Here is a 24,886-nt window from a genome sequence, read left to right as displayed (position 1 = left end):
TTTTGTACCATTTACAACTGTGCTACTGGTTATTTTTCTTCTCCTTCATTGTCTATAATGGCGCCTTCCATTCAAGATAACTTGGATTGTATGAAACTTGCGGAATCTCTCACCATGAAAGAGATCATTACTGCATCAGGCGAAGGAGCATTCACCTATCTGCAACTGCCTGGCGATGCGACCTCCTTCTTGCTACTGTTCAAGCATCACCTGTGTTGCAAGCAAGTATCCTGGGAGGTGTATTTGCGAAAAGAACAGAGGGTTTTGGACGATACGGCACGGTGCTTGAAGCAGTGCCAAGCTTCATGATCCTACTGAAGAAGTGGTTGGAGAGGATGGTGGCTCTAAGCAAGAAACATACTTGCATTCAGCTTCAGGAACCAACGAAGTCGCAGTGTCTTGCGAGCTTTATAGACTGCACTGGCAATGCAGGCATGCGCCAAGCTGTGTGTGTTGTCTGCACGTCAGAAGTCTTTCTCGTCAATACCGAGGAAGTCATTTTGGCAGACCTTCCCAAGTCCCATCTCTTAATCCCTTCAATACGACATCCAGCACAGCGTCTCGTTGATGGTAAGTTACTGCATTTTCCTGTGGTCACTGTCATCGATGGCCGTCCCTGTGGACGTGTTTGTTCGCTGTGTTTGCAAGATCTTTGCGCTCGCAAGCTACTGAAATTTGCCTTAGCTAATGGTCTTTGGGTCGGTGAAACCCCACCGGAATGTGCCATTTTGACGTTTCCGGAAAGATTGTTGATTGGCTTGTACTTCCCAGTGTCGTTCATAGTCAAATTGTACCCTCAGATGAAAGGCTCGCGGAACTGGGATACATCATCTTTGAACAGTGGTATTCGTGGTAACGTCTCGACTTATCGCTTGAATACAGATGATGTTGCTGCGATGGTGGAAGGCCGTCTACTTCCTCAAGTACCAGACATTCTACCTGCCACTATTGGCATTACTATCATCGGACCACAGAACCTTCCTGCTCGTATCTCCCTTGTTTTCTTACTGTCAGTCGCGATCGTGTCAAGCAAGCTCTTATCTTCTTAAAGAGAGAGAATCCTTTGTATTGTGATATAATGATTTCTGATGCTCATCTCGCCCCTTTACCTATGGATCCTGTTGTTCCTCGTGAACTTCTGGCTGTTGTCAAACACTCTAGCGACACCCACTTACTCGACCGAGAACGGGACGAATATGTGGTAGAAGATGATGACGAGGATGACAATAGCGAGGGTGAGTAGTATTATTTGTTTTGGTATCATTGTTACCATCATCAATAGCTCCTGGAGCTGCCTTTCAAACTCATGCAGTGATGCAAGGAGATACCGAGGTTGAAGAGCAAGTTCCTGGTATGCATCCTTGTCTATTTGAATTTTATAGATCTCTTTCTCAGTGGTGTCAGATCCTTGCATCGTTCCTCTCCAAGCCAATGGTGTTATTGACGTTGAAGCATCCCATTTGTCAAACCAAGACATTCTTGTTCATGCGCTTTCCAACGTTGGTAATGCTGCCTGTGAATCATATGCTGTCCGTCACGGGGGATTTGTCAATGAGTATGAAAGGCGCAACGACGAGGGTAATCGTTCTCCGGGCGACACAGAGAATCCTAATCATCTCTTGGGCACTTTTCCTCACCTTTTCCCTTATGGTATGGGTGGATTTGAAACCGCTTGTCCTTGTACAGTGTCTTACGAAGCTCACGCGAAGTGGACTATGCAGTATGCTGACAGATGGTTTCGCCAAGACCTACATTTCATGTTTCAAGTTTTTGGTGTCATTCAAAAATGTCAAGTATGCCGCTCTGCGGTATTAGAGGTTGGCAAAAAGCATATCAAGACCATGAGCAGGCATTCACACAATTAACTCCCAGAGATTTCTTGGCAGCAAGTCAGGAAGAGTCGAGGAAGCAACTGCTTTCTGATCCTACCGTCCAGTTGTTGAAACATCATCTCAGTGCTGTCTGTACTAAAGTAGTGGGTACGGATGAGTCTCAAACGAAGGTTCGATCTTACATTTGGGGTATGATGGTTATGAAAAATCCTCCCTTGTTATGGATCACTATCAATCCTACCGATACACACGATCCAATCGCTCAAGTTTGTTATATCTTTATCATTCCTTTCTAGATGCTCATTCATGTTTTTAAGGTCTTTGCCGGCGAGGACATTGATCTCGATCAGTTTGACGCCAACACTGGTCCTGATTCCACTTGGCGTGCATTCATCGTTGCTAATGATCCTTACACTGCTGCCAAATTCTTCCGATTTATGGTCTATGCAATCTTGGAAGAACTGTTCGGTATTTCGCGTGGATGAGAAGAAGCATATTACTCATCGTGAGGGGATCTTTGGAACAGTGGAGAGTTATATTGGCACTGTTGAAGCTCAAGGTCGCGGAACATTGCACTTACACATGATCGTTTGGCTTTGAGGAGCCCCTTCCATTGACGACATGAAGCAACAGTTGCAATGTCCAGATTTCCAAGCACGAGTCACTCATTATATATCATCGAACATTCAGCAGTCATCACTGATGATGTCACTGCTGATACTCTTTTGTCTATTCCACGCGCAAAATGCATTTCTTACTCCTGTCCTGTTGGATCCACTGCAAGACAGATTTTGCAAATCAGCGGCAAGCAGTGGAGTGCTCGCTCGTCCGTGCTGTCCAAATTCACAAATGTGGACAAGGTTGTTTGAAGGTGCAGAAGGGATGTTTGCTGTGCAAGTGGCATGCACCATTTCCTCTTGCTGATAATGCCTGGGTGAACGCAGATAATGACATGGGACCAAAATGAAGTTACGCTTTTATGAATAATTGGAATCCCACTATCCTCCTGGCGACTAGATCCAATCACGATTGCAAGCTCATAACCAATGGCAGTGAAACAAAACACATCAGTTGGTATATATCTTCTTACTGCTGCGAAGCGCCAACAGCATTCCTCGAACGTGTCTGCCCTTTTGGTGTCATATACCATATTCCCAGGTACAGATCCGAAGATCCGGATCTCAGATCTGATCCAGATCCGATGGACATATCCGTCATCCGGTCCACAGATCCGATCTGATTCTTATTTCATGTCCTGTTCATATAACTCTAACTATTGTTCATCTCCTTTTGGCATTCCTGTACACCGGTATACCGGTTATCCTTTACTTCCGTTATGCTTACTGATCCGCTACACTTACTGATCCGCTTTAGCTTATACTTCATTCCCCGGTTATGATTTGTTATCCATCCGACTTACCGATATGCTGTACACATACTTTGCTTATACTTCATACATAGCCTCGCGCCTTTGCTTATTGATCATTCTGTTAGTTATCCGTAGTATATAAACCCTTGTACATGCACTGTAGTAGATCAGTTCGAATATCATCTTAGATTGCACTCATTCTGTCTGGACTCTAAGTCCCTCCGTTATCTGTCCGGACTCAAGTACGATACTCTTGTCAACTCCAAGACTTAGGATTGATTCCTATAGTCTATATATCCGCCTCTGTCTTCAGACAGTCCTCACCCGTTAGTTTCTAGTTTGGATCCGATCCGGATTAGCCGTTACTATATACGTTCGATATCCGGAAGCCCTAACGGATCCATTACGAGACTTATCCGTCTCCATAGACGCGATACTCTAACACTCTGAAATAAGGGGCAAGACCTGGGAAAGGGGCACAGCGCACGAGCTGAGGCTGAAGCCCTTCGGATCCGATACTACTTGAGTACGGTCTTAACATTTGGCCAAAACCTTTGCATATCATAAACAAGTTGAAAGCCATAACAATGATCTTAGTTTACTCAACAAGCGCCTCCTTCAACAATGTGCTAACTCACTTAGTCATGAGCAGGAATTTAGCGCACCCGAAGTCGTATCTTACTTGATGAAGTGGGAGGATCGCTATATCTCGCATCACTTCGAGACCATCTATTGGTCTTCTGTGATGTCCTTACTCAAAAAGACTTTCCCGATTTTGGCTCAGACAAGGTAAGTGTTAATCATTCTTCAGTACTCAATTTGATTCTAGATTGAAATTTATTCTAGACCAGTTGTGACACTTTCATCGGAAGGTCAACCAGCTCATGTTCCTGATGAAAGTCAAAATGAAGTATGATCTATATTGTTCTTCATGACATTCTTCTCATTAACATGATGTCCAGGTGGAACATGCTGTACTTGAAGTCTGGGATGGCATCGTACACTTGTGTGATCAAGTGCGAGAATATATAGACCTGTGGTGATGCTCTCAACCATTTCAATTATATGGAATTTTTTTTAACACCTACGATGTTCGCTCCCACATGGACTCTACGCTCCACAAGAACCATTCTTTCACATCACGGATTCCCTACAAAGACAGCACATCTCATACTGGTCATGTACGAGCCTTACGTGTTGAAGGACATGAAACCATGCCTTACATTCCAGGTCCTTGGTTTCCACGTGTGAATGATCCCCAGTCACATTCCTTATATTGTGCTTCAATGCTTGCACTTCTAAAACCATGGCGCGATCTCGCGGATATCAAGAGCTGCAGATGAAACCTTTTCTGTTGCTTTTGACAGATTTGTCAATGGAGAATCTGAAGCCACTAAGCGCGTTATATCGAACATTCAATCCTTTCATGATTGTTCAGAGAAAGCAAGAGAGCGCAAGGAACAACAGTCGTATGTTCATTCTACTACATTTGCTCACGCTGACATGGGAGACCATATTGATGAAGGTGACAACGTCATCGAATCTGAGTTTCCAGATGCTGCTCTTGAGATTACGGAGGAAGAGATTTTACAAGCTTCAGATGGTGTTTTCTCCACTTGTGAGATGCTTTATGCGGAAGTTGTGATGAATATTGCGGAAGAACATGGAGTCTTTGTTGATGACTTACCTGACATTGCTTTGCAGAAGCCTGCTAGCAATGCTCGTGATGTTGATCTGGGAAACTACGATATGTGGCACAATCACATACAAAAAGCTGAAGCCTGCGACATTGGAGTGACTGGCAAAGTCCCTCGCGATACTGGAGCTGTGCAAAATATCGAATCCCACACTAATCCGGCTTCTCCTGATGCATCCGGCAGTGTTGCGTCGATCATTACACATTCTCCGACCTCGCCTGATTGCCCAGATTTTTTGAACAAAGATCAACGGGTCGCCTTCACAATTGTCGCCAATCATCTTGCAGGCAAAAACCCTGTGCAGTTGCTTATGCAAATTCATGGTCAAGGTGGTACTGGCAAGACCAAGCTTATACACGCCATTACAGATTTGTTTATTCACAGAGGTTGTGGTGATCAATTAGCCAAAACAGCTCTTTCCAGTGTTGCTGCGTGTCAGATCGGAGGAAGCACTCTCCACTCTTGGGCCACTATTCCCGCAGGCAAAGGTTTGCCTTGCTCTGATTCATGGATTTTGTGTCCTCCTATTGTGACCGTGCAACATTGTGAGGCAAATATGCACAATAAATTCATGCTCATTGTGGATGAGAAGAGCATGATGACATTGGATTTTTTGTGGTTGCTTTCACAAGTTGTAACTGCATTTCATGCTAAAGAAGGCTTCCCGGCAACAGTGGTCACTCTTCCCTTGGGCGGTCTTTCGGTCCTTATTGTCGGTGATTTTCATCAATTCCCACCTGTTGGGAACATCCATCACGCTCTTTATTCTCAATCTCCGAATATTTCTCGATCCCAGCTGGGCAAAAACATCTATGAACAGTTTTTAACCGTGGTCACCCTTCACAAACAAATGCGCATTATTGATTCTCTTTGGGACAAGATTCTTCAATGTGCTCGCGTAGGAGGCTGTACTTCATCAGATTTGTCGGAGATTAGGACTCTACTACTTCTTGATGACAGATGCCAGTGTCCCGATTTTTCTACTTCCCCTTGGGACAACGTGATCCTCATTACTCCCCGCAACAGTGTCCAAATTCGTTGGAATACTCGTGCTGTCCTTAAGCATAGCACTTCTAATGGTTCAATGCTTTATCTTTGTCCCACTGAAGATTCTGCACATGGCTCTAGCTTGTCCATGTCACAACGAGCGGTAGCCCATTTGAGTATCAAGCAGGCAGGGCATTTACCTACCATCCTTTGTCTTGTTCAAGGCATGCATGTTATGGTGACCTGAAACATTGCCGTTCACACTAATCTTTCCAATGGTTCAAGAGGCCGCATTGCAGACATTCTTCTCAATCCCCGGGAGCCTTCTGTCAGCTGTGAAGCCATTGCTGCTTGTACAACTTGCTTGCACTACCCCCCTGCAATGGTGATCCTTCAGCTTGACTTCTGTGACTTTCCTGCCCTTCCTGGTTTACAACTGGGACAAATCCCACTTGCGCCTGTTGAGTACAAGTTCAGTATTGGTGCTTCTCCTACAACTCGGATCACATGGCGTCAATTGCCTCTCGCACCCGCATATGCCTTCACCGACTTTAAGTCTCAAGGCCAAACCATTGATCATGTGTTAGTCGATATCGGCAAAACCAGTTCATTCTCGTTATCACCTTTCAATGCATATGTCACTCTGTTTCGTGGGCGTGGCCGAGAAAACTATACGATTGTTGAGAGATTTCGAGGATTCATTGTTCACAAAACATCCTTCGGAGAGCCTGCGCATTGAAGATGAAAGAATCAAAGCACTTAGTCGACAGACTAACGAGAATTATGCTAAGGGCGTTTATGGTCCACTTGGTCAATTGCCGAGATGATCACAGTGTGAGTGTTTCGTGCATGTATAAATCGTGTGTGATCATACTAACTTGTAATGACAGATGGGAACATATGTTTTGTGACTGTGCTTGTGAGGGTCTGTGACATCATCATGATCCTGTTACCATTGCTGTTCTGACTATCATACTACCATATGGATCGTGATATAATTAGGCTCCTACATATCTGCAGCGATTCAGGAGCATTTATCTTCGGTAAGTGTGAATACAAATTCATGGTCAGTAAGGTGATGAGCTCATTGACAGTTTTTCGGCCGTATACTGGAAAACCTGAGTTTCGTATAATCACAGCTGCTCAATTGAGGTGTGATGAACATGAAGTAGCACCGGACGAGCGATATGGAGGGCTTATTTGTGTTTCTGAGCATGTGGAGAACAAGCTTACACTCTTTGCTAGTAAGTTAAATAAAAGTTTAAGCACATATTCATTTGACATTTGTCAAAAGACACAGTGAACGCCCTCGCCAATGACAAGAGCTTGAATATATTCTACAGTGAGAGTATTGCAGTTGCTCATAGGCTCGTCACCGAAGCTATGTCGTTGCCAGACGAGCCCTTCGAATCAGGTGGAAGACAGGTATTCAGACTGCTGATCCGACAGGCTATGACATAATGGAATAGGAGAGGACGCCAAAAAATTAGGAGGTATTCACAAGAAATCGTGACTAAGCGAGCGGTTAAAGGATTTTGTAAAGACAAAGTGCCCCTAAACAGAGTGCCATTGACTTGTACTATCACTATGCAGCCAACCATCTTTGAATTGCTCAAAACATCTGGGAATGACTGTGCCTTCATTTTCAGTGAGTATTTTGGTGGATCAATCCTGACTCAACGCCTTTGACTGCTCGGATTGCAGTAGAACATCAAAACCGCAGTAACACCCATGTTTATATTGAAACCAGTGACAAAATGAAAGCTGCCCTCAAGGCAAACAAGAACGAGATGATATACACTGAGTCTCCCCCTGTCATAGCGACTAATGCTGTGTATGACGACGGAGGAGAATTTGATCGTAAGAACTGGAATTTTTACATCGGTTGTTGGTCGCTGAAAGGTTGACAGGTATCGCTAATCTTATTTCCAACAATCCTGGGACATCAGTGGTGTATGCTGAGTCACTTGCATTGGCCAGAGATTTGGTGCACTTTGCATTCACTGGAGAATTGATCAATAAGGATGTGTAGGCAAAATCAAAATAGGGGTCAAAAGTGCACACAACATATGAGCATGTACCTTGATCCTTTGTTTCTTATGTCATTACATTCCTCTTGCATATGATCATGCTTGTTGTTTCTCTAAGTATAATATTCGATGTACCCTTAGTGACAAGGTTTGCGATTATCTCAAGTATTTACCAAACAATGAATGACGCACCTCCAATGTGTACTCCTTTACCATTTCACATGTCTGATCAATCATCTCCTAACTGTTAGTGATGCCGCCATCAACACATACGGTATCTCATCGACTCCTCCATAAACATGTCCACCCTAAGCTCTACAGTTATGAGGGCGACTGATGAAAGTGTGTAGACACTTACCATTTATTCTTGTCGATGGTTGACTCCCATAACCAGTTTTATTAGTGAAAGAACTGATCATTCTGATGCTGGACAAACTCAATCTCTGAGACATGCTCAACACTGTGAGGACATGCAAGAGGATGCATGATATTGCCCTCTGGCTCATAGAGAAGCGCAAACACCAAATTCTCAGTCCATTCATTCATTCGGAGCATCACCACCATCAATTCTTCCTGGTTTTGAATGCGGCACGGGGCGTTGTGGTGGGTTCCTGTGCCCTCAATATGATACTGGGCATGCCTTCTTATCCGGCCAATGACCTGAACATTGTCGTGCCAGAGGGAGAGTTTGACAACATGGATGAATTTATAACGGTTCGCCTGGGGTTTGTCAGTGGTACCACCACTATACACAGGATCATGAAGGGTACAATCCAAACTTTCACCAAATATACACATCTCGGAATCTCTATCACACTTTCGGAGGCGAAGGACAAAGATGTTGTGCAAGTGATCATGAAGAGTCCCACCACGGCCGATATGTCTTTTATGACCCCCAGGAGTGCTGCAACCTTTTACCCTGACATGACATTCGAGCATGTCAGTTGCTTGACTGACACAGCAAAAAGGATGGTTGAGAGCGAGAAATTTGGGAGCATGCGTTGTCCTGCATGATTTGGGAATCATGCATGGACATGACTACTAGGTATCCCTCTAAAAATACAAAGTCTGTTAGCTTAGTCCTCAGACTAGTCAACCCATACCTTGGTATCAAACCTTGGTCCAATAGTTTCAGTTTTCCCTCAGTGATTCATGAATCCACCATGTTTTGAAGAAAAGTCATATGTGAGATGGGAATCACATAATGACCTAGTTGATATGAGAAGCAAAATGAAGGTTAAGGTATTGCCTTTCATTTGGCTTATTCACTTTGGCTAGAGAAACCCATAGAGAAAAGTTCAAAGCCTAACAAAAACCTATCTAAAAAGCCCGCGCATTGTGTACTATTATTTGTTCCATTATTTCTGAGTTGTTTTCTCTAGTGTTTCTTTACTTTACTTTTCTATTAGGATGCTCTGACTAATCAGATGCTTCATAAAATTGTACCTACAGGGTATGATGTCATAATGATGTCATAGGACTTCACCTACACTCCTGCAGGTATTTTGGTTGAAAGATATGATATCATAGTGATGTCATAATGATGTCATGTTCCATGGAATTTGCTAGAACATTCCAATGACTCATAATGACTCATAGTGACTCATAGTGACTCAGAATGATGTCATTATCCCACCATGAATATTCTGGAATGTTCTTTTGCACCTGCTAGAACATTCTGCTCCAGTTTTTGGAATATTCTTCTCACATTCTGAAGTCATTACATCACCTTTTTACTTACATAATATTCCCACACAAAATGTATATAAGGAGAGCCCATTCTCCCCCAAAAAAATAGATCTCCCACTTGTTGCATTCAAGAACTCCCACTTGAGCAAATTGAACTCTCACCTAAGAAGCTTCAGTCTGAACAAATTGCTGCTTACAAAGCCCATTTCCTTTGTAAAAACTGTCCAGACAAGTGCAGGGAAAGTGTTTCCCTTGAGATTACATAAGTTTCTCGCAATAGAAACCCAGTTTTGTGAGACCAGTGTTCTCACCACATAGTGTTTACTGACCAACACGAGCTTTGGTCACCGTTGTTATTTGTGAGACCAGCGTTCTCACCAGGTATTTGTATACTGACCAACACGAGCTTTGGTCATTGTTGTTATTTGTCATTGTTTTCTCTTTGTCATTTGTTGTTATTTGTGAGACCAGCGTTCTCACCAGGTATTTGTATATTGACCAACACGAGCTTTGGTCCACGTAGTCACATTTGAGACCAGCTTCTCAACAGTTAACCGTATATTCAGAAAACCAGTTCAAGTGTCTAGACGGTATATCCTAGACAATCCCATAGTTTCAATCAGAGATAATAAAGCTCTGGCTAAGTTAATCTAACTGATTGGTTTAGCGAGCCTCCCAAGAACTCACACATTATCTACCACAAAAGAAGAAAAGTCGTAGACCGTGTTAATCGAGGACTGGCAAGAAGTCTTATCCAGTGTAATTGTGGTGTCATTACATTCTTACACGTATTTATATAAGACCCTCGGTTATTAAGACAGCGTAACTGCCTATTTCAGCTAGAGTCTTCAACTGAATTCCTTGGACGTTCTTGCGCATCAAACTGTCCTGCACTTTGGCGACAATCCAATAACATTGACCAATACTTTGCTATGAACTGGGATGTACAATACAATGTCAAGATACTACTTTGCAAGAGTGATTTAGAATGGCACTTGGCAAAACATTGCCAGAATCCGGCATGTGAGTTCTGCATCGAGATTACTTCTGAAAATAGTCCGGTGCCACCTAACCGCACGCCAGCAACACCTGCAGAAATTTGCAATCAGATGAAAAATATCGCAGACCACAAACCAGTGCGTATGAAAGCTCTATAGGTCACTGAGGAATAGTCTAATCTAATTGCAACAGACCTACCACTGCACATTTAAAGGAATATTGTTCCCTACAAACAGTTTACGGCCCTTCGTGGTTAACATCCCACTGAAAGATGGAACAGCTGAGTTCCATGTTTTAGGTGACCTCGAGGTGAATTATTGGGTCAACAAATGGGACTGTGGACCATACATGGCCTGCTGCAGCTGCTACCACAAAACTTATCAAGAAATCCCTAACACAAAAACAGCACTCGACCATACCTACATGCTATTCATAGAATGTTGAAATTCATGGCCGAGTCCAAACGCCCATCTACACAGAATCAACACGAGGAAAGGACGTTATGACCAGCAGAATGGTAATGTGCTTTTCCTGAAATTTGCAAAAGGGGATGGAAAAGAACTGGTCAACATGGAGAACAAGGACATTTCACTGACAACCTACCTCTTGAAAAGGTCAGTCAAACGCACATTCGCAGTGTGAATTGGCTGACATTAAACTTGCGTAGCATTATGGAGGACGAAGAAAAAGGAAGAGAGCTAAGGTTGTCGAATAAAGCACAAGTGTAAATTAGAAGCAGTGATGCCGTGGGCAAGTACCATGCAGATGAGAAAGATGAGGTTCGAAACAAAATTTGCGCTGGTGATATGATTCAGAGTTATCCGAAATTACATTTGTAAGATCATCAACAGATGCTGGAATCCGCTGTGATAAAAACAGTACTTTAGAGGGCTGCACAGAATTCGTAGAAAGTCGCCATTTATGCGGGTGGTGATAATGATTGTGAATAAAGCAAGGTCATCGCCATTCACAGCGCATAGTGTATCAAAAGGATGTGGCGAGTTTATCGAAATTTGCGCTGGTCACATGATTCAGAGTTATCTGAAATTACATTTGTAAAATCATCAACAGATGCTGGAATTCAAAACGATGTGGCGGGAAAGTCACGTGGATTAATACATAATCACATAAAAACTGACATTTGAACATGACCTTGCAGAGCAAGGTGATATGCGCGTGAAAATGATATTATGACATACTGCAGCCTTACACTGTCCCAGTACAGTAGGATCCCTGTGACACAGGCTACGCTGTCCTAAACTCGTGTGGTTAGTGTAATCATACCTTCGGATAGACAATCACATGAGACACTCACAACACAGAACCAGTGGAGGAGAGTGGCTGGACCTTTAACTTGGAGGTGGGAAGATGGTGGGGAGAGGAAAAGGTGGGGATGGAGGAAGAAAGGTGCAGGAAGGAAGTACACGGAGGAAGACAGGTGGGGCAAGCAATTTATGTAGCTTGCAATGACTTGGACTCAGATATAATAATGGACTTTGTGATGCAAAGTTTGTGTTTGCGATGCATAGTTTGCACTTTGCGATATGGAATTTGCGAGAGAAGCAAAGCAAAGAGAACAAAGGGAACAAAGGGAAATACACGAAGTTAACACTTTCCAATGCAATGTTGCAAGCACGACGTGTGCAAAGAGTCAGATTATGATAAACGAGCATATCCGAACATGTAACTAAAAAGGAAAATCACTTCTAAGCATGTGATGACTCCTCCCGTCACAGTCAGTTTTCACTGGGGATCAGGGGCATGAGTACTGCAGCTGAGTACTATGTAGTTGTCATATACCATATATCCGGTTACAGATCCGATGATCTGGATCTCAGATCCGATCCAGATCCGATGAACATATCCGTCGTCCAGTCCACAGATCCGCTTTGATTCTTATTTCATTTCCTGTTCATATAACTCTAACTATCGTTCATCTCCTTTCGGTATTCCTGTACACCGGTATACCGGTTATCCTTTACTTCCGCTTTGCTTACTGATCCGCTATGCTTACTGATCCGCTACACTTACGAATCCGCTTTTACTTGTACTTCATTCCCGGTTCATGATTCGTGATCCATCCAACTTACCAATACACTCCACTTAGACTTTGCTTATACTTTCGTACATAGCCTCGCACCTTTGCTTATTGATCATTCCGTTAGCTATCCGTAGTATATAAACCTTTGTATATGCGCTGTAGTAGATCAGTTCGAATATCATCTTAGATTGCACTCATTCCGTCTGGACTCTAAGTCCCTCCGTTATCCGTCCGGACTTGAGTACGATACTCTTGTCTACTCCGAGACTTAGGATAGATTCCTATAGTCTACATATCCACCTCTGTCTTCGGACAGTCCTCACCCGTTAGTTTCTAGTCCGGATCCGATCTGGATTAGCCGTTACTCTATACGTTCGATATCCGGAAGTCTTAACGGATCCATTGCAATACTTATCCGTTGCAATACAAGACTTAACCGTTACGAGACTTATCCATCTCACTAGACGCGATACTTTAGCTCTCTGAAATAAGGGGCAAGACTCGGGAAAGGGGCACAGCGCACGAGCTGAGGCCGAAGCCCTTCGGATCCGATACTACTTGAGTACGGTCTTAACAGTAGTACTAATCACCTACAAATTGACGACAGACACTTGGACGGAAGGGTATTACATATGTAAGCAACCAAACAACACGTCAACAAGTCAACTGTTGTGATGCGTAATCAACTTCAGCTGGCGATCGAGTGGACTTGATTTGGTTTGAAAATGTATGACCATGGCGGACCTGGTGACTCATGCTAGATTCTGCCGGTCGGTATTCCCTGTCTTATTGTCCGTCTGCAGGTCTCAATCAGAGGTTGAACAGCTTCTCGTCACCCTGTGACTTGGTAGTGTGCTCAATGCTGATTGCTTAGACCAGTATGAAGATCTCCGCACTGAAGACTCCCGCGAACAAACACCTGCAGATTCTCTCTTTCGAGATGAAGAAGCCACCGCCCCCAATGCTCACAGCCCTATATCCTTCAGCAGAGAATGGATCCTCGCCCCTGCTGTCCTCCCCAGAGGGTTCGTCTGTGTGTTTACCTTTACAGCCAGAATCGGAGACATCATGTCTAGGAGTCCAGGACCAAGAAAAACAGCCCTCCTTCACAGGAACCAACGGAGATTCTTGATGACGGGGACGATATTTTACGACGTTCATCGATTTCATGAACGCCTGCACCGATGGAGCCATGTCTACTCTGAGAAGTACGTATACTGAGGACCTTGTGAAACAAGAACCTGCAGTGACCATTAATCACCAAGTACATTTCAGATCCGAAACCACTGCATCTGCTGAGCTCTCAGCCCAACTTGAACACACGGGTTCTGTCCACTCTCCACCCACCTTCGCTGCCCCACCCCCCGTACTCCGCAGAAGCATTATCCGTGATGTTGGCATGTCCTTTGCCATTGCGACCGCTTGGTTTTGGGATCGCTCACCTCAATGTCATCAGCATCCACACCATCAAACTTGTTCTTCTTCTCGTCCCTGATAGCGCATTTCACATGGGCGAGCTTGTGATTTTGATAGGAAAGATTTGGTATGGGTTCCTATGGTTCGGGCACCTGAATGCCCCATTGCATCAATACCATGATCATGCTACCTAATTCATAGTGCACCAATTTCAGCGTTTGATTTAACTATTCTGGTATGATGTGCTTGTGGTTGGCTTGTGCATGGGCAGAGATGTAGTCGGCCAACTGACACCTTAGATCAAATGCTACAGAAGACGCGTTGCTCATTCACACTTTGTCTCTTTACCCCACCTCTTACCCTGTCATGTTCGCTAATCCTGTTCATAATGAATAGGGTTAGGGTCCGTCCCAGGTCGTGTGATCATGTTCTTTTGGTTCTTTGTCCTGTTTTGCTAGTTCTACCATCAGTGTGTAGTAACTGCCTTTGGTGTAATTGGCTCGTTCATTCTTGGGAGGTATGTGATATATTGTCTGCAATTCATAGGATTGACAGATATAATGTTAGCAGAGAGACTGTACATTTCCGCGTCACTATGAGTGTCCTGCCTCAAGTTTGATATGTGCCTTCCGAGCGCATATTTTCATCCAGCAAAGAGACATGCATCCTACGGCGTGTCAACTTATCTCCAACCACATTTGAAGCACTACAAGTCCCGAAGTTTATGTACAAGCAAGACCGCCTCAATTTTAGAGGATCTGGTGGCTTATGAGTGGGACTACACAGTATCCGGACCTGAGACTCCCAGAGCAGTTGATGAGCTGATGGCTGCTGGGAATCTTCGCGAGCTTGACGAGTTGCTCCAGAATGCAAGGGACATTGATTATAATTAGTACAAGTGAACCGCTCACCTGCAGACAGATGGACTTTGCATTCACTTTACTACAATAGTAACGAAGCATAAACAACATTCTCAGTCTCTCTCTCCTCATCTGCCTCTGACCACAATGTCTGAATATCCTGTCGATGTCGTACTCTCGACAGTGCCATGTATAATTGACCGTGTGCAAAGCCATCAGTCCGTACATCGACAACAGCGCGTTGCAGCGTCAGACCTTGTGACCCATTGAAAGTGGTTGCGTATGCAGGACGGAGTGGAAATTGTTTCCGATTCACAGTCCAACTCGATCGAGCAGGATTGAATGAGAAAGTGATGCGAGGCAGACAGTGAATTTCGCCCATCGCTGGAATTTGCACTTTGACAAAGTGGTTGTGCAGCGCAGTGATTTGGACACGCGCATTCCGTACCAATCCTTTGTCCACCGACATGTTGCATTGCACTGCGCATATCACATTTACTTTGAGGTCGAGGCGATGCGGAGGTGTATTGGGGTGTGTTAGCATTGCAAGGTAATCAGGTGTTTGCTCAGGAGCATCTGGAGGAGCTTGATCAGCCTCTTTTAAAACATCTGAACTGAAATATGATTCTATGTCTTTCGTGAAGATGCGATGTCCTCTTACTTAAGGGTCTTATATACAACACGTATATAGTGACAGCACAACTATATAGGATAAGACTTCTTGCCAGTCCTTAAGTACATGGTCTACGACTTTTCTAGTTTTTGTGGTAGATAACTGTGTGAGTTCTTGGGAGGGTTTACTTAAAAATGTCCCCTTCTTGCTTTCTCTCTGTAGGTTTGTTTTGAGGTCTTTGTCAATTAAATAGGTTTATTTCACCCTATGAAAGTTTGCCTCAGTGTGAAATAGTTCTCTTAGCTTGATTCTCCCTTCCTGTGAAAGAGAGAGGTTATTTGTATGTGTGAAGTTTAGTTTAAGTTTAGTAGGTTAGTTTGTTATATAGTCAACCCCTGTAAGGTAGTATATAACTCAGATGGATGTTTCTTAGTCTTACTTCAAGGCACTAGTTTTGCCTGCACTTTATTTCTTAGGTAATCTCACTTGATTTGAGAACAGGGTTTTAAAGTGGGAAGTCTAGATTGACAGTGGCAAAATGGGCTCCTTTTATACCTTTTTGGAGGCCATCTTACTAAGCATGATTCAGCACATGGATTGGTAAGAACATTCTTACAAATCAATCCTTTTGGTGTGTTGAGTCAGCTTGTTTACTAACTAGCTTATTAATACAATGTAATATTACAAAGAAAGATGAATAAAAGACATGAGTCATCCCAAGGATTGGTAAGAACATGCTTACAATCCAATCTTTTGAGTGAGCTGAATCAGCCTTCTTACTAAGTAGCTTATAGATACACTTGCAAGTCTTACAAAGCATGACGAATCATGACAAAAACATGATGAGTCAAGTTGAATCCTTACAAATCAGATTATTAACCAGTCACATGACAAGCTTACAAACATGCTTTGTGGCTGGAGAGGAAGTCTGATGAATAAATATGCCTAGAAAAATGGAAAGAGATAGAATCTCATGGAACAAAATAGAAATACATGGAAAAAAAATGGAAGTGAAGTTTTGAAAGTGAAAATACTAGCTAATAACTAAGGAAAAATGATGGGGTAACTTGGTGATAAGATACAGTCTGGTGTATTATACCTTCCTTATTACTCCTGCTATGTATATGTCATGGTATGAGTCACATACCATGCATGACAGCTGAGGGAGAGAACGAACATAATGAGATTCTCACCGAAATCTCCCGGCAAAGCATCCAGAACGACATCATTGAAATTGTCGACTGAAGACTGTTGAGTGGAGATAGGAAAGCTCGTTGAGTACACTCTTGCAGTTTGAGGAGAATGTGAGGTGGAAAAAGGAATTGTACGGCGTCGTTAACATCAGCCACGTCTTCGATGATGTCGAGGGAACGATGCTCACCAGATACGTCTTCTCTGATTTCATCGACAAATGTGGTGTACTCCGTATCTGCAAAGGATCGAACAGGAGTCATGAGACTGAAAATATGCATGTGTTTCCACAGGTGTGAAGATTTGACTGATGCTGCAAGTGATGTGTGCTCTCCCGCTCCATTGACTACTGGACCTACTTGCTGAAAGTCTCCCAACCCTATGATGGGAATGCCTCCGAAAGGCTTATTGTATACATTCATGATTCAGCAGCAAAGTTGGTGCACGCACTCCCAAGCTGCCTTGTTTGCCATGGGCAGTTCATCCCAGATGATAACAGTGGTGTTGCGAATGAGATCAGGCCCTTGGCGAGAATGGGTGGATGTTTGAATGGAGGTCCGTGCTTTCATCAGTGACAGGAATTCCAAACATATAGTGAGCCGTCCATCCTCGTCTGTATGCTGTTGCATAGAGAGCACTGCTGCCAACGATGAGCACGATGTGTCCTGCAGCTCTGAGGGTGGAAGATAGGGCATTAATCATGAACATTTTGCCATGTCCAGGTCGACCTTCTATGAAGAAAGTGGCGTCTCTTCTGCTGTCGATTCCATCACAAATAACATCGAATATGTGGCGTTGTTCTGGATTGAGAGACGCGCACATGTTATCTCGTTCGGCCTCAAAAGTTGCTTGGTTTGCAGTGAGAAAGTGATCTTCGCTCAGCAACTCTGCCGTCCGTCTTTGTGGCAAGTAAATTCTGAAGTGGTCAAGGTGCCTTCCGTTGTGTGAGAGAATATCGTCGATCTGCTGCAGCGCGAAGTTTTGACCATTGACATCGTTTGCGAGACGCACGACATGATCTAGTGAGAGAGCATCTTTGAACTTTTCCCAAAGAGGCGTGGCTGGATAACCTTCAAGTAGGATTTGAGCGAATAGAAAACGGAGTTGGGAAGGTGTTCTGAGCGAGTCCACCGCTTCCTGCAAGGTGAGAAATCCTTCTTGAAGATTGTTGAAGAGGCCAAGGTCACTTGCTGCTTCATGGAAAGTGTCGAAGACGTGTCCATTGATTGTATGCAGGTCTGTAAAAGAGGTTGCGCTCTTGTGCAGCAGAAGACTGCAGAGATAAAAAACTTCACCGCTCCGCAGAGGCAGTGTCAACACGAGCTATCTTGTCTGATTGTTGTCTCCATGCAATCTTTTTTTGAATGACGTGCAGCTTTGGTTGCTCGAGGCATTCGTGGGTGGGAGTTAACAGTGCAAGTGCATAAAAGTGTGAGCCGAGTGTGAAAGGGGCTGGAAGAGAGTACCCATATGAGGTGGATAGTGAGACAAAGGGGTTGGAGACACGAGACGGTCAACAGCGACACAAAGGGGCATGAGTGGAGCGAATGAGTTATCAAGAGGCACATGACGCAAAGTGCCGCAGTTGACTCTGAGCAAGCAGAGAACGAAAACAGCAGAGGTGGAGTGCGCACATGGCGTCGACGCCATATTGGAAATCACTCCGTCCTTACAATATAAGATATCTACTGGTGGTGTACTAGTATCTTGCAAACAATCGTCATTGGCACGCAGAATCCCTAGCTTCTCATTGGTTGGACTACCGGTTCGTATCACTCCTGAACTTGTTTTCACGTCGCAAGGTGAATGAGGTACACTTTGTTTCAACTCATTAGTCCAAACTGTGTCGATTGACCAGAATTTTCCGCCTCGATTCGATTCGCCTCAGCGGCAACACTAGACAAACATGAAAGAATGGCATATAGCATGGAGAACATGAGATGACTGCAGGATATGGAGGGATAAACTTGAGAAAAACATCAAACCTTATGGATGCCAGGGTTCCACCCTACTTCGCGATGCGTCTCTCCAAGGGCCTCGGCGGCAAAGGCTGTTGTGATCGACCTCAGCCACTGGCACCACCTCTTCCTCTCCCAATATCACCTTTACCGCGCCCCCAACCGCGGTTGGTGTTTCCACGTCCTCCTGGAGTCTAGAAATGTGTTAGCTCCTTACTTCAGGCCCTATGCAGAGAACCTACTGAAATTTGCCCTAGAAGTGAGGGCTCGTCGCCACGAGGATCGCGCTCTTCACAGCGAGTGGAATGCTCTTCCACGCTGTATCCCGAATCGGAGGGACGCTGGACATCCGCGGTGTTGGGGTAATCTGGTCTGTAACCGCCCTCATTCCGCCCACGCCTATCAAGTGCATCTCTGTCAATGTACGGCCTAATTTGACAGGAGGGTGAGGGTGACCGTAGTCGATCAAGAATTGAGCTGTGCAGCTCTGGTGAAATAGAACGACCCCTTCGCCACTCCGTTTCTGTAGCAGGGGAGCGACGGGCAAGTCCACGAGGATTCCGATAGTCTCATTCTGGTACATAATGATCGCCTCGTGGTTGACGGCGATCACGATTGTCATCTTCGTTGTCGTGCTCCGCTGGCCTCTTTCTGCCACTGTTCATCGGCGAAGTTGGACGGGGAGGAATGGGAAGCCTGTAAGCTCTGGCCTCGTTCTGTTCGAGGTGCCGATGATGAGATGATGTTGCAGATGTAGGAGGGGGAGAATAATGGTCCGAATAACGAGGAGCCCATTGCTGACACTGACTACGAGACTCGCTGCTGGTACCATTACTACGGGTGAAACCTGGGGGTTCCGGGGATATAGTTTGTCCACTAATCTGAGAATTCTGTCGAGAGCATTGGTTGGGATCGTAATGAGAGACAGATTCCGATGGTTCAGAATGAGGGGATATAGCATCTGGAGTCCATTCCTGACGGGCCACAGAGGCATCCATGACCCAGGGATCTGGGCTGTGTTGAATTGGTGCGAGGCCTGTCACGGACGCTGATGTATCTGTTGAACCAACTCGAGCATCGGAGCGCAAAGATGCACTTGGCGCTTGACTGATGATGAGTTCGACGGAAGTCTGAGGGATATCATTCATTTGAGAAGCATTGATGTTCGAAATTTTGGACGGCAGGTTGTCATTTGGAGTGTGAACCATGGCATCCGTAGATCACTCGGATGCTCCTTCCTCGGGGAGACTGCTAATCCATTCTTGATCATGCGACTTGACCACCACTTCTTCTGTTTTAATCGTCCTCATAGGAAGCGAGTTGTTAGGTTACTTCACGCTCCGATCTCCAGTGGCACTCTTCTTGACGCGATGTCTGTTCTTCTTGATGTGTCACAAATTCACGTCTCTCTGAGCTGGTGAAAGATTGACCTGCTGACTGACAGCCCATTCAGTCCACTCATTGGCATCACTACCGAGGATGGTACGTGACTTGGGAGTACTGGGCAATGTGATTTTTTTGGAAGTTGGCAATGGCCCATTTGGTGGGGGAGAAACGGACAAATGCAAAGAGAACTCAGAAGCCATTTGAGTTGAAAACAAAGGTGCATCTGTAATCACCTGTCTCCCGACGTCAGTGGAAGCCGACACAAACGAGGGTGTTTTAGAGGAAGCTGGGGCAGTTGATGATGTAGGTGTCGACATTGATGATGAAGGGGGACCATCAGAGGTTGACGGTGCACCAAGCATAACGTTGCCTGAAGTTCCCTGAGAACGAGAGGTCTTCTTTGTTCACGAAGCAGGCTTCTTTGACGCGATGCCTTTTTGACCCGGCAACAGCACAGTACGTTCGAGCGGCGATGCTAATTCATCGACCTCTACCTCCACATTCATACCTTCCACGTTGCCACCATCAGTCGTGGAAACCACCAAGTGTCCGGCACGCTCAGCGCGGATGCGAGCTACCTTTTCCGAACTGGTCTGCTGAGCGAGGAACTGTCTGTGTCACAGTTTTTGTTCTTCATCAGCCCGTTTTGCAGCCTCTTCGGCCTGGACCCTCTGCTTCTCTGCTTCCTCTTCGACCCGCCGACGCTCTGCTTCAGCGGCCTGCAAACGTGTCTCCTTCATATGCTGGAGCGTATCGGAAGATTGACGAGTCCAGACGATTTGCTTTTTCAGATTCTCAGTCAACTTGTGTTGGTAAACCAAAGAGTTGTTGTGGTCATCGACCGCCTTAACCTCTTCTTCAGTCATACCATCCTCCTTCTTGACACGAGGCTCGATATCAGCGGAAAGCTGGAGTGGCGCTGCGTTGTTTTGAGCCAGAGTCCTTTCTCTCTCGGCACACTTTTTCTCTGCCTCCCACTGTGTCTTCTCAGCCTTTACTTCTTCGAGAAGCTTCATTGTTTCAGCAATCTCTTCCTGCATGGCTGTCCGTTTTGACTCGTCCTCCAACTTTCACTGATCGTCTCGTGCATGGCGTTGAGCATCTCGAGCGTGCCTCATCTCCTCCCGGAGTCACGATTCCTCCTCCAGCACCACGAGTCTCTCCTCCCTGGTGCGCAACTCCTCCCGCTGCTTCCGCAACATTTGTATCCAAGAATTGTATTCCACTTCCTTCACGAGCATGTGCTCCTTGAACGCCTTTCGGCATGTATCGAAGTCAATGTGCTCTGCCTCAAATGCTTGGTTCGTATCAAGCTGTTGTTTGACAGCACCCTCGGCGACGGATAGGAACTTCTTCGTGGCTTCGACAAACGACTCAATGCCGGTGTTCTGCGAGGTCAACATATTCGAAGATTGCAAACTCGTCAGAGCAAGGGCATTACCATCATCAGCTGGTAACATTTCTTGATCCAGGGGACCGTTTGAAGTGAAACTGCTCTGAGGATACGGGTGTCGAAGAACAATGGCACCAAGCTCCTCCGCATTCGTTTCATTGTGAAGGCCGGCAGCTAACTCGGGTATATTCGAAGGCGGTGCAAATGGGGATGGGGTCCCGAGAAGCGATGTAGGAGGGGCAACGGATAAAGCTTTGCTCTTTTCTAGAAGCCTGACATATAAAGCGGACAATGAGTCTTGTGCAACCTGCCCTTGAGATGGTTCAGGCTGCGCAACGTCTGGAACTTGGCTTGAGTTGGTCCCAGTCGTTTTAGAATTCGGAAGAAGAGATGCTGATGGCATCGACGAGGGTGAACTCTGGGTTGGTTGAGGAAAGAATCCTGTGGAAGAATGTGGTTTCGGGGACCCAGACGGATCAGACGATGACGAAATGCCACCATTGGATTGTTCAGCGGTCGGAGTTACAAGAAATGAGGCGGGATAGACGAGTTCAGGTGTTAATGCCTCTCTGACTTTGTTGACGGCAGAATTTGCTGGGGCTTGCATTTGCAACATGTTTGACTCGGAAGGAGTCGGGAGAACCTTGATTGGAGGAATTAAATCAGGGTTTGCAGGAACGTGAGGGTTGCGATTTATCTGTGGTGCAGGGGGCAGTTCACATGTTGGATGGAATTTTGCTGACGGGTTGGGTTGTGAATGATCCATTTGAATCCGCTCAGCCAGCTTTCACGAATTTGGAACTGGGGCACGGGTGGTTACTGGGGGTGGAAGATGGTTGAACGTTGCCGGTGAGGGAGAACGAAAGGACATTTGGCCTGGATCTGGCGCAGAAATGCGACTGAGTAAATCAGGCGGTTTTCCGATGGTACCGAATTGGAGATCTGTAAAACTAGGTGGCGGTTGGTGAACAGGGGCTGGCATACGGATCCCATTGCCAGTTTGCGCTGACTCAGGTGCAAACTCGGCAGTCAAAAGGTGAGATGGAGAGCCAAAAATCGACTCGGACATGTTGTTGTTGTTAGAATTGATAACGGTCAATTGATACGCTTATATATGCCTGCAGCACTGATATAACAATGGTAAGAACTCGAAGAGATGATCTGCGCGTACTGATGTAAAAGAGATTGCAGTTGTGTCACTGGTAGACAAAGGCAGTTAATAGGTTGAAAGGCATTGAATGATGCAAGGTGGTCAAAGAAAAGTATTCAGTCCAAATGGTCATGGGACAAAGAGCTTGTAATTACATACAGACTTGGCGCTTGCCTACTCTATCCAGGACCTTCGGCAAAACCCGTAACGTCAAAGGGGTTCCTGAAGTAGCATCTTGACCGTCGACTCATCATGATTCATCGAGTCATTCGGTTGTGGCATGACCGACAGAGTCGTACTTGAGAGGGTGCTATCTATCTAACTGCCTACAACTCGATTCCTGTCCATCTATTTCCGACACCGTGCGAGTTCGGGCTGCTTCAGGTTCGCCATCTGGCGCGGCGCGCAGAAGATGAAGATTGAAGTTCGATTGGAGTGGGTTTACCTTGTCAACTTCGGACTTCGGACATCTATCTCATACTCGGCCATCAAGTAGGTCACCACTCCACGACTTCAATGCCTTAGCGACCTAACAATTTTTCTCAGCCGTACAGACGACTTTGATCACGAGTCATGCGTCTCCGAGCATAGCGCATTGAAAGTGAAACACAGGCCGGGCACCTTTGAGAACCATTTCCGATTCGATGAACTTTATCCTCATCATCAAATATCGTTTCCTGCAAGAACGCTTCGGCGACTTAAGCTCAAAGCGCGTCATTATATGTACTCGCGCACCAGCTATAAGAATGCTGCATCTCTGTCCCTCCGCAGGCGTGGTGGGTACAACCTTGACCTTTCCGTGAATTCCAACAGGCTTCTCGCATCCCCCACCAATCACCACTTTTATTAAGGCCGGACACAACGATCGGACTATTCTCTATAACCTTGCGTAACTTCGTATGGGTACAACGAATAGCTTAGAAGACCCAGCAAACAATTTCGATCCAAGGCTGGTCATTGGTCCAACTCAAGTCTGTGGGCTCTTGAGTGCCGTACTATTTGGTTGCCTTGCATGCCAGTCCTACGTGTATTTCGCGAGATTCACAAGTGATCACTTTGCCCTTAAAGTAACTGTGAGTCGGTTAATTGTATAATTCATTGTTGATTTTAATGATCGCTTCATACTGTTAGATATCTGCAGTCATGTGCGCTTCATGTTTGATTTGGTTCCTTCATTGCTCAAATATTCATGTGTTTTATAGCTTGCTTCAACTGAGCCACTTCGTCTGCATAATATCGACATTGTGGACAATGACTGTCAGTAGTTATGGTGACCCATCTCAACTCATGGCGCTTCCTGTAGCGATAATCGTGGCTATTCCATTGAGCGGATCTACGGTATTCATTGTACAGGCAAGTGATTTACAACTTTCGTGATTTCATTTTTTGGTGCTGATGGGTAATACCAGTCGTTTTACATATTTCGACTTTGGAAGCTCACGAGAAATGTTTTAATACCCATTCTTTGCGGGATACTCGCCGTGGGCGCACAGATTTTGACACTGATTCTCGCAGTAACGGCGACCTCAACGACGGACCTCATAACTTTTGGAGACCTTCAATTTTTACTGATTGCGATTCTTTTCATCGTACGCGCAGCCTGTGACATGGTCACCACCGCTGGCACCGTGTGGAGTTTAAGAAGAAGAAAACGATGCTCTGGCATCAAGGAGTATGACTGTTCACCCCTCATTTCTCACATCAGCTTACATTTGTCATGACTCATAGCATGGCGACGATGATTGACCGGTTGGTTTGGTGGACAATCGGTAAGATAAGCAGTGTCTTCATCGGATGGATGCGCTTTTTAACATCGTCCCTACACAGAAACTGGGCTGATCACCAGGTATCTAGTTCTTTTATGGCTTATAAAGTGTTTCCACCAACGATTCATCAGTCTGATGGCCACTGCGTTGGCGACATGGGTAAGAGCTTAACCACCTATATCTTCCAGAGCGTTCTGTAACTAGCTTCAAGTTTCTAGTCGTGAAGCAGAACTGTGAGCATGTTGGTACCCCGCATTCTACCGCAGCTGAAATGACGTAGATGTGTGGTTTGGTGTATGGTTGATGTGGCCTAATGGTGATGATATGGAATACCTCAAAATTTACTATATTGACCCGAACATTGTGCAGTTGTAGGGAACTCCTTGTTAACCTCGTCAGTCGCCAAACGGACTCGGCAAATGATAAACACGGTGAACTTATCGATATGACATACAGGTTAAATCGGCGGTTGCTTCTTCGGGAGGGTTGGAGGGGCGATGCCCGGAGTC

General features: G+C 45.2%; 10 protein-coding genes across 10 annotated transcripts; 7 read left to right on the top strand and 3 right to left on the bottom strand.

The window, feature by feature from the left end:
• Window positions 1–305: 305 nt before the first annotated feature.
• DFJ58DRAFT_722653 (uncharacterized protein) lies at window positions 306–2,432 on the top strand (the record flags this gene model as incomplete). Its single annotated transcript, XM_041384915.1, has 8 exons — window positions 306–570; window positions 685–998; window positions 1,052–1,235; window positions 1,283–1,351; window positions 1,405–1,793; window positions 1,850–2,098; window positions 2,150–2,300; window positions 2,359–2,432. The coding sequence occupies 8 exons, from the start codon at window positions 306–308 to the stop codon at window positions 2,430–2,432; spliced, it is 1,695 nt and encodes a 564-aa protein (XP_041249102.1).
• Window positions 2,433–4,507: 2,075 nt separating this feature from the next.
• On the top strand, window positions 4,508–5,431 carry DFJ58DRAFT_837197 (uncharacterized protein; the record flags this gene model as incomplete). The annotated part of the gene is made up of 3 exons (XM_041392355.1): window positions 4,508–4,670; window positions 4,727–5,290; window positions 5,322–5,431. The coding sequence occupies 3 exons, from the start codon at window positions 4,508–4,510 to the stop codon at window positions 5,429–5,431; spliced, it is 837 nt and encodes a 278-aa protein (XP_041249101.1).
• A 1,436-nt stretch (window positions 5,432–6,867) lies between these two features.
• Window positions 6,868–7,917, top strand: DFJ58DRAFT_837196 (uncharacterized protein; the record flags this gene model as incomplete). Its single annotated transcript, XM_041392354.1, has 6 exons — window positions 6,868–6,928; window positions 7,025–7,129; window positions 7,180–7,310; window positions 7,479–7,533; window positions 7,590–7,745; window positions 7,796–7,917. The coding sequence occupies 6 exons, from the start codon at window positions 6,868–6,870 to the stop codon at window positions 7,915–7,917; spliced, it is 630 nt and encodes a 209-aa protein (XP_041249100.1).
• Window positions 7,918–8,395: 478 nt separating this feature from the next.
• On the top strand, window positions 8,396–8,929 carry DFJ58DRAFT_722650 (uncharacterized protein; the record flags this gene model as incomplete). The annotated part of the gene is made up of 1 exon (XM_041384914.1): window positions 8,396–8,929. One exon carries the CDS (start codon window positions 8,396–8,398, stop codon window positions 8,927–8,929), a length of 534 nt encoding a protein of 177 aa, XP_041249099.1.
• A 4,450-nt stretch (window positions 8,930–13,379) lies between these two features.
• On the top strand, window positions 13,380–14,254 carry DFJ58DRAFT_892478 (uncharacterized protein; the record flags this gene model as incomplete). Its single annotated transcript, XM_041394781.1, has 5 exons — window positions 13,380–13,475; window positions 13,524–13,669; window positions 13,721–13,852; window positions 13,920–14,045; window positions 14,101–14,254. 5 exons carry the CDS (start codon window positions 13,380–13,382, stop codon window positions 14,252–14,254), a joined length of 654 nt encoding a protein of 217 aa, XP_041249098.1.
• Window positions 14,255–14,682: 428 nt separating this feature from the next.
• Window positions 14,683–14,832, top strand: DFJ58DRAFT_652637 (uncharacterized protein; the record flags this gene model as incomplete). The annotated part of the gene is made up of 1 exon (XM_041381699.1): window positions 14,683–14,832. A coding segment is annotated over one exon (150 nt), but the record flags the coding sequence as incomplete, so codon positions are not given.
• Window positions 14,833–15,002: 170 nt separating this feature from the next.
• DFJ58DRAFT_722648 (uncharacterized protein) lies at window positions 15,003–16,987 on the bottom strand (the record flags this gene model as incomplete). The annotated part of the gene is made up of 3 exons (XM_041384913.1): window positions 15,003–15,534; window positions 16,681–16,774; window positions 16,816–16,987. The coding sequence occupies 3 exons, from the start codon at window positions 16,985–16,987 to the stop codon at window positions 15,003–15,005; spliced, it is 798 nt and encodes a 265-aa protein (XP_041249096.1).
• A 253-nt stretch (window positions 16,988–17,240) lies between these two features.
• Window positions 17,241–19,890, bottom strand: DFJ58DRAFT_722647 (uncharacterized protein; the record flags this gene model as incomplete). The annotated part of the gene is made up of 5 exons (XM_041384912.1): window positions 17,241–17,981; window positions 18,710–18,774; window positions 18,828–18,876; window positions 18,925–19,250; window positions 19,296–19,890. The coding sequence occupies 5 exons, from the start codon at window positions 19,888–19,890 to the stop codon at window positions 17,241–17,243; spliced, it is 1,776 nt and encodes a 591-aa protein (XP_041249095.1).
• Window positions 19,891–20,685: 795 nt separating this feature from the next.
• On the bottom strand, window positions 20,686–22,530 carry DFJ58DRAFT_837193 (uncharacterized protein; the record flags this gene model as incomplete). The annotated part of the gene is made up of 3 exons (XM_041392353.1): window positions 20,686–21,135; window positions 21,220–22,158; window positions 22,282–22,530. The coding sequence occupies 3 exons, from the start codon at window positions 22,528–22,530 to the stop codon at window positions 20,686–20,688; spliced, it is 1,638 nt and encodes a 545-aa protein (XP_041249094.1).
• Window positions 22,531–23,574: 1,044 nt separating this feature from the next.
• Window positions 23,575–24,659, top strand: DFJ58DRAFT_492472 (uncharacterized protein). The gene is made up of 5 exons (XM_041380662.1): window positions 23,575–23,684; window positions 23,753–23,964; window positions 24,021–24,283; window positions 24,340–24,380; window positions 24,439–24,659. The coding sequence occupies exons 2-5, from the start codon at window positions 23,755–23,757 to the stop codon at window positions 24,546–24,548; spliced, it is 624 nt and encodes a 207-aa protein (XP_041249093.1). The 5' UTR covers window positions 23,575–23,684; window positions 23,753–23,754; the 3' UTR covers window positions 24,549–24,659.
• The last annotated feature ends 227 nt before the right edge of the window (window positions 24,660–24,886 follow it).

The sequence above is a fragment of the Suillus subalutaceus genome (assembly GCF_016647625.1).
Source record: "Suillus subalutaceus strain FC151 chromosome Unknown DFJ58scaffold_9, whole genome shotgun sequence".
NCBI lineage: Eukaryota > Fungi > Basidiomycota > Agaricomycetes > Boletales > Suillaceae > Suillus > Suillus subalutaceus.
The sequence above is the reverse complement of the archived record's forward strand: the minus strand, read 5'-3'. Positions and strand labels throughout refer to the sequence as shown.